Below are 7,064 nucleotides of genomic sequence, written 5' to 3' on the forward strand. Positions count from 1 at the left end.
CAGGCAGGCAGAAAGGGAGCTGGGAGTGTGGATGGACAGGAAGCTGAAGAGGAGGCAGAGTGTGGCCAGGTGGCCAAGAGGGCCAATGTCTGATGGCCTGGCTGAGGAAGAGTGTGGCAGCAGGAGCAGGGAAGTGATTGTTCGGCTGGACTGAGCGCTGGTGAGGCCACCCCTGGAGTGCTGTGTCCAGCTCTGGGCCCTTGAGTTGAGGAAGGCCATGGAGGGGCTGGAGCAGGTGCGGAGAAGAGCAGCGAGGCTGGGGAAGGGAGTGGAGCACAAGTGGTGTGAGGAGAGGCTGAGGGAGCTGGGCTTGTTGAGGCTGGAGAAGAGGAGGCTCAGGGGAGACCTCCTGACTCTCTGCAAGTCCCTGCCAGGAGGTTGTAGCCAGGTGGGGGTGGGGCTCTTGTGCCAGGAAGCAGCAGTAGGACAAGAGGGCTGGGTCTTGAGCTGTGCCAGGGGAGGTTTAGGTTGGATATTAGGAAGCAATTTTTTCCCAAGAGAGTAATCAGGCCTTGGAATGGGCTGGGCAGGGAGGGGGTGGAGTCAGCGTCCCTGGAGGTGTTGAAGGTGAGAGTGGATGTGGCATCAGTGCCATGGTCTGGGAAGCACGGCGGGGTTGGATCAAGGGTTGGACTTGATGATTTGAGAGGTCTTTTCCAACATGGCTGATTGTGTGATTCTCTGATTCCCATTCCTGTGGCAGCACATGCTTGAGGCTCTATCCCCAGGGTGATAGAGATGTCTGTCCATATCTATCTCCAAGGTTAGTGTGTAAATGTGTGGTGTTAGAAAAGCAGGCTAAGTTCTGGGATGGTTCTAGAAAGAGAAACAAGCCCAGAGCCGAGTGCAAGCAGGCAGCCCTCAGCTTGCACATGATGTCCCCTCCCTGCAGGTTCCTGTCCTTGAGCCCAGGCCCTGAGGTGAGCCTGAGAATAAGTGCAAGGCAGAGGTGGTGCTGAGGAAGGAGAGCCCCGTGGTGGGGAACAGACCAAGGTGCCCATCCCTGAGAAGGTGCTGTCTCCATCCCCTGTGTGCCAGGTGAGCTGGGGCTTTGCTGCAGAGCTGCGGGCGCTGATTTGAGCGGCTCCAAGTGCTGAGATGGTGGGCACCCAGGAACACAAACTCTGCCTGGCCACGGAGCCTGCAAGGAGGAGCAGAGACAGCCCTGGCAGTGTGGGGGGCCAGGTTGTCCGTGTGCCTTCCCCTGCAGGCCCTGGCTGTCCCTGCTGGGCCCCTGTCCATCCCCATCAGGTCTCTGCCCGTCCTCCTCGGGCTGAGCTCCCCCCAAGAACTGCCGTGGAGCTGAAGCTGCTGCCATCCCCCCCCTGCAGCCGCTGCCCCAGCCAAGGGAGCAGCAAAGGCAGGGCCAGGAGCAGAGGCAGCAGCAGGGGAGCACTGGGGGGACCGGGAAGCTCTTGTGTGGGGCAGGAAAGAGGCGCTGGGCACGAGGCCGGGGCTGTTTTGAGCAGGCCCAGCTCTCACATCCCCCCAACCAATGCCAGCTGCCCGGGGGGCACTGGAGGGACCCCTAGCCCGTGTGCCCAACACTCAGCTGGCAGAGAAAGAGCCAAGGGACAGGGGCAGGGCCACGGGTGAGGGACAGGAAGGGCCATTGCAGGGCCACGGTGAGGGCACAGCCTGTGGCAGCAGAGCTGCCCAGGGCCGGGGGCAGTCGGGGGTGTTGGTACCAGCCAGTGCTGGGGCGAGCAGAGCACGAGGCCTCTTGCAGAGCCCTGGAGCAGCCTCCCACTTGCCAGTCCCATCCTGGTGGGGTGACACTGTCCCATCCCAGCAGGACACTCCCCCTGAAATCTTCAGGGGGGCCCTTTGTGTATATTGCTGGTTACTGATTGATGTTGGGGACCTGAGGGAGCCTCTGCAATCCCATCCATGGGGCACAATCTCCTCTCCAGAGCTTGACTTCCTGCAGCCTTTGCAGGGAAATCTGTGCTGGCAGCTCCATCCTGATCCTGAGGACAGTTTGTATCCCCGAGTGCTGATCCAGCCTGGGGACCCAAGGCATCCTCTGCCATTCCATCCATGCAGCAGGAGTCACCCTCCTGGCCTTGACTCCCTGCAGCGGAACAAGCGCCATCTCTCTGTTTGGGATTAGCCAGATGCTGCCCCTGTGCCATCAGAAGTGGTGCTGAAGCCTCTTTCAGCCCAGCCCTGGGTGCAGTTTTCTCATCCCCTCACCGAGTGCCTGCTCCCCCAGCTGGCACTGACCAACCAGGGCGTTTGGCACACTTGGTTTGGTGTTTTGGAGAAACAGCCTCGGACTGGCAGGGAGCCAGAGGACCTCGAGGAACAGCCCTGGCGAAGTGCCTGCACTGGGAGGGGGCCAGGGGATCGCTGCTCCACGGAACCGGCTGGAGCTCTGGGTGAGCCTGAGCTGATGGGCCTGTGACCTGTGGATGAGTCCAGGATGGAGCAGAGACCCACCTGCAGCCCGGGAGGAGCCCAGGCCGGAGCAGCGGATGCCCAAAGGAGGCCGAGAGCCCATGGGAAGCCCCTGCAGAGCTGAGGGAGCAAAGCCCTGGTTTCCAGGGCTGCCCCCCCACCCCAGTTTGTTTTTGGGACAGTTTTTTTGGTCTAATCTTCATATTTTGGAGTATTTTTTAGCCGAATCTCAACTTTTTGCAGTTTGAGGGGAGAGGGGTCTTCCTGCTATTTTTGAGGGGGTTTTTGCCTGAATCTCGGTGGTTTGGGTTTTTCTGGGCTGAATCTTGGTGGTTTGGAGTTTTCTATGGTCACAAGATGCCCGGTGAGTTCTAGAGATGGACTTGGGCAGGAGGAACCCCCAAGCCAACACACTCAGCCCTTGTTTTCACCCCATCAGGATTTGTCCTTCCCAAAGCTTGGGCGGATGGAGGAGGAGGCTGCGAGGAAGAGGAAGATGCCGCGGGCCCCCCAGGCAGGTGAGGAGGAAGTCAGTGGCCCTTTGGGCCGGTGTTGTGCTGGCTTTGGCAGCCGAGCATGGCCCCCGGCTGCAGGACAGCCCCGCTGCCGCCGCCGTCCTGCCGGGGCCGGAGCTGGGGGGATGTCCTTGGCCTTCCCTCTGGGCCGGAGGCAAATCCCCTCCCTGTCCTTCTTGCTTCCTGCCCCAGGCCCCGAGCTGAGGAGGGAGAGCCCGGAGGACAAATCCCCCCGGCAGACCCTGTTGGGAAAGGCCATTTTGAAGGGCTCCACGGCGCAGGAAGGCAGCGGGGAGGAAAAGGCCCGGAGATCCCCCTGCAGGAGGGGCTCCAAAGCCAGCCCAGGGTGCTCTGAGGAGGAAAGACCCAGCCTGTGCCGGGAAGGCAGCCGGAGCTTGAGGCGGAGCTCTGAGCTGGTGGTCCCTAAGCAGCCTCTCAGCAGGGAGAAGCCCTTCAGGTGCTTGGAATGTGGGAAGAGCTTCAGACTGATCTCCGACCTGCTCCGACACCAGCATATCCACACTGGGGAACGTCCCTACATGTGTGGGGAATGTGGGAAGAGCTTCAGGAGCAACTCCAACCTGATCCGGCACCAGCGCATCCACACTGGTGAACGGCCCTATTCATGTGGCGAATGTGGGAAGAGCTTCAGCCAGAGCTCCCACCTGATCCAACACCAGCAAATCCACACTGGGAAACGACCCGGGAAAGGGGTGGGAGAGGAGGGCTATAGAGAGGGGGGAGAGCAGGAGCGGTGTTGCCGTGGCGGTCCCTCCATGTCCCCATGCCTTGATCCCTGGAGAACACGGGAGGCTGGAGAGAGGGGGGAGCTGGGACAGCCCCGAGAGCCTGGAGAGTGGGGAGTTCCGGCCCCCTGTGCCGAGCCAGCAGTCGAGGCCGTACTGTTGGTGCCAAAATGCTCCTGGTCAGGCTGAATCCAGAGCCTGCCCATGTGTCGGGGGGCCTGATCCGCTCCCTGCTCTCGTTGCCCTGGGGCAGCCTCTGGTGTCCCCCCGCCTGTGGGGCTGTTTGGTTGCCTTGGGCACAGCTGGCCCTTGTGCAGGGCTGTGCCCTTGAGGGCTGTTGGGGGTGGGAGGGAGGTGTTTTTTGGGGGTGCTGGGCTGGGTTGGTGGCAGAGCCCCGGCGGTGGGCGGGGGGATGCGGGTCCACCCCCCGCGGTGGGGGTTGGTGTTGCTGGGTCAGGCCCCGCCGGCTCCATTGTCAGCCCGGTGCCGGCGGGGGGGACACAGTGGTTTTGGGGCCCCCCCGGGAGTGCCGGGGGTGGGTGTGGAGCCCGGGAGCTGCAGAGTGTGGAGGGCGGAGCAAGGCGATGTCGGAGCTGGGGGACCCCCAGCAGCCTGGAGGGGGGAGCACAGAGAGGGAGGAGCCCCGGGACCCCCGGGAGCCTGAAACAGGAGATGTGGAGAAGAGTAAACCTGGACAGTGGGGACCCCTGGGATCCCCGGGACAACAGAGTGTAGAACCTGTAGAGGGGGAATGTCTGGGAGCACAGCACCCCAAAGGCAAAAGTCAGAGGAGAAGGGACCCTTGGGACCCCCAAGACTCCCAGCATCCCTAAGTGGGACCCCCAGCATCCCAGACAGAGGAAACCCTCCGAACCCCAGAGGGGAGAGACCAGAGAGGAGGAACTTATGGGAAAGATTTTTTGAGCTGAATCTTCATATTTTGGAGAGTTTTTTCCTGAATCTCAACTTTTTGGATTTTGGGGGGTAGTTCATCTTGCTATTCTGAGGGGGTTTTTGCTTGAATCTCAGAGGTTTGGGATTTTCTGGGCTGAACTTGGTGTTTTGGAGGTTTTTGTGGTCACAGGATGCCCAGTGAGTTCTAGAGATGGACTTGGGCAGGAGGAACCCCCAAGCCAACACGCTCAGCCCTTGTTTTCCCCTCCCATCAGGATTTCTCCTTCCCAAAACTTGGGCGGATGGAGGAGGAGGCTGCGAGGAAGAGGAAGATGCCGCGGGCCCTCCAGGCAGGTGAGGAGGAAGTCAGTGGCCCTTTGGTCCGGTGTTGTGCTGGCTCTGGCAGCCGAGCATGGTCCCTGGCTGCAGGACAGCCCCGCTGCCGCCGCCGTCCTGCCGGGGCCAGAGCTGGGAGGATGTCCTTGGCCTTCCCTGTGGGCCAGAGGCAAATCCCCTCCCTGTCCTTCTTGCTTCCTGCCCCAGGCCCCGAGCTGAAAACAGAGAGCCCGGAGGACAAATCCCCCCGGCGGACCCTGGTGGGAGAGGCCGTTTTGAAGGGCTCCACGGTGCAGGAAGGCAGCGGGGAGGAAAAGGGCTGGAGATCTCCCCGCAGGAGGGGCTCCAAAGCCAGCCCAGGGTGCTCTGAGGAGGAAAGACCCAGCCTGTGCCCGGAAGGCGGCCAGAGCTTGAGACGGACCTCCAACCTGGCGGTCCCTGAGCAGCCTCCCAGCAGGGAGAAACCCTTCGAGTGCTTGGAATGTGGGAAGAGCTTCAGGAAGAGCTTCAACCTCCTCACCCACCAGCGCATCCACACTGGGGGACGACCCTACAAGTGCTTGGAATGTGGTAAGAGGTTTAAGACCAGTGCACATCTCGTCATGCATGAGCAGACGCACAAGGATGAGAGGCCCTTCCGCTGCACCGACTGCCGGAATGGCTTCAAGCAGAACTCCACCCTCGTCAGGCACTGGCGCATCCACACTGGGGAGAGGCCCTACAAGTGTGGGGAGTGTGGGAAGGGCTTCAGGAAGAGCTCTGACCTGATCCAACACCAGCACATCCACACTGGGGAACGGCCCTACTCGTGTGGGGAATGTGGGAAGAGCTTCAGTGACAGCTCCACCCTGATCCAACATCAACGCATCCACACTGGGGAACGTCCCTACACGTGTGGGGAATGTGGGAAGAGCTTCAGTGACAGCTCTCCCCTCCGTACCCACCAGTACATAAACCCTGGGGAACGGCCCTATACATGCGGGCAATGTGGGAAGAGCTTCACGAAGAGCTCCCACCTCCTCATCCACCAGCGCATCCACACTGGGGAACGGCCCTACAAGTGCTTGGAATGTGGGAAGAGGTTTCAGACCAGCTCACATCTCCTCCTGCACCAGCGGACGCACACAGATCAGAGGCCCTTCCGCTGCACCGACTGCGGGAAGGGCTTCAACCGGAACTCCACCCTCGTCAGGCGCCGGCGCATCCACACTGGGGAGAGGCTCTACAAGTGTGGGGAGTGTGGGAAGAACTTCCTCAGGAGCTCTAACTTGACCTCACACCAACAGACCCACAAGTAAGGGAAAGCCCTACGTGTGCCCCAACTGTGGAAGAACCTCGGCTACTGCTTCCACCCCGAATGAAGCCCCTGATGATGAGGCAACCCCTGGAGTCCAGTGACTGTCAGTCCATCCCTTTCGACCACAAAGGGCCAATCCCCTTTCCCGGGGCAGCTTCTTCCAACAGAACCTTTCTTGGGGGGTATGTGGAGATTCCTGCCTTGGGTGGGAACCCCCCCAAGGTCACTCCTGGAGGTTGAGAGCAGAGATCTCCCCACGAGCGTTGGTCTGGGGGAGTTCCATCCATCTCTAATTAAGAATTATTGCTTTTGTGTCAGCTTTAGTAGAATTGCTTCAACAACTGTTTTAGTGTAGAGCACTGTCCTATCTTATCCTGTACTCCTGGTAGTTTTAATGTTTCTATTGTGCAGTAAATAATTCTGATGAAGATCTTTTGTCTGATCATTTGTATCCCTAAATAACTCATTTCTGTCAATAGATCTGCTTTGGCATCATTAAAACCTCGGGGACAAAGTGTTTCAGTCACAGCTCTGTAATTTCTCTAAACTGCAACTGTTGTCATAATCCAAGGCTGAGATTGGGTCCAGCAGCCCCCAGCACCCCAAAAAAGGGGTTAGGTGGGGTCCTGGGTGGGCTTTGCATGTGTTTGGGGGTCCTTGGGGAGCTCTAAGGAGGTTTTGGAGGGTTCCCAGCACATTTTGGGGTGAGCTGGGTGCTTTATTGAGGGGCAGGTGCCCTCCCAAAGCCCCCCCAGAATAGGTTGACACAGGGGGGTTTCCATTCCCGATCCATCCCGGGGCCCGTTCTGCCCCCCCAAACTCGGATCCACCCCCCTCCCCTACTGCCCCCCAAACTCGGGACTGGGGAGAAGTGGG

The 7,064-nt window shown here is 60.1% G+C and overlaps 1 protein-coding gene across 1 annotated transcript; it reads left to right on the forward strand.

Moving 5' to 3' along the window:
* The first annotated feature begins 2,866 nt into the window (after positions 1-2,866).
* Positions 2,867-6,189, forward strand: LOC113981134 (zinc finger protein 239-like). Its single transcript, XM_027708370.1, has 4 exons — positions 2,867-2,918; positions 5,099-5,725; positions 5,803-5,809; positions 5,901-6,189. The coding sequence occupies exons 1-4, from the start codon at positions 2,867-2,869 to the stop codon at positions 6,187-6,189; spliced, it is 975 nt and encodes a 324-aa protein (XP_027564171.1).
* Positions 6,190-7,064: the final 875 nt, after the last annotated feature.

The sequence above is a fragment of the Neopelma chrysocephalum genome, unplaced genomic scaffold (assembly GCF_003984885.1).
Source record: "Neopelma chrysocephalum unplaced genomic scaffold, ASM398488v2 Primary Assembly neopelma1_96155, whole genome shotgun sequence".
In the NCBI taxonomy this organism is placed as follows: domain Eukaryota; kingdom Metazoa; phylum Chordata; class Aves; order Passeriformes; family Pipridae; genus Neopelma; species Neopelma chrysocephalum.

Bases quoted from the DNA above. Each gene is read 5' to 3' on its own strand.
- LOC113981134 (XM_027708370.1), top strand. From the start codon at position 2,867: ATGGAGGAGGAGGCTGCGAGGAAGAGGAAGATGCCGCGGGCCCCCCAG. The intron at 2,919-5,098 runs GTGAGGAGGAAG...TTCCTGCCCCAG, and splicing joins GCCGCGGGCCCCCCAGGCAG to GCCCCGAGCTGAAAACAGAG.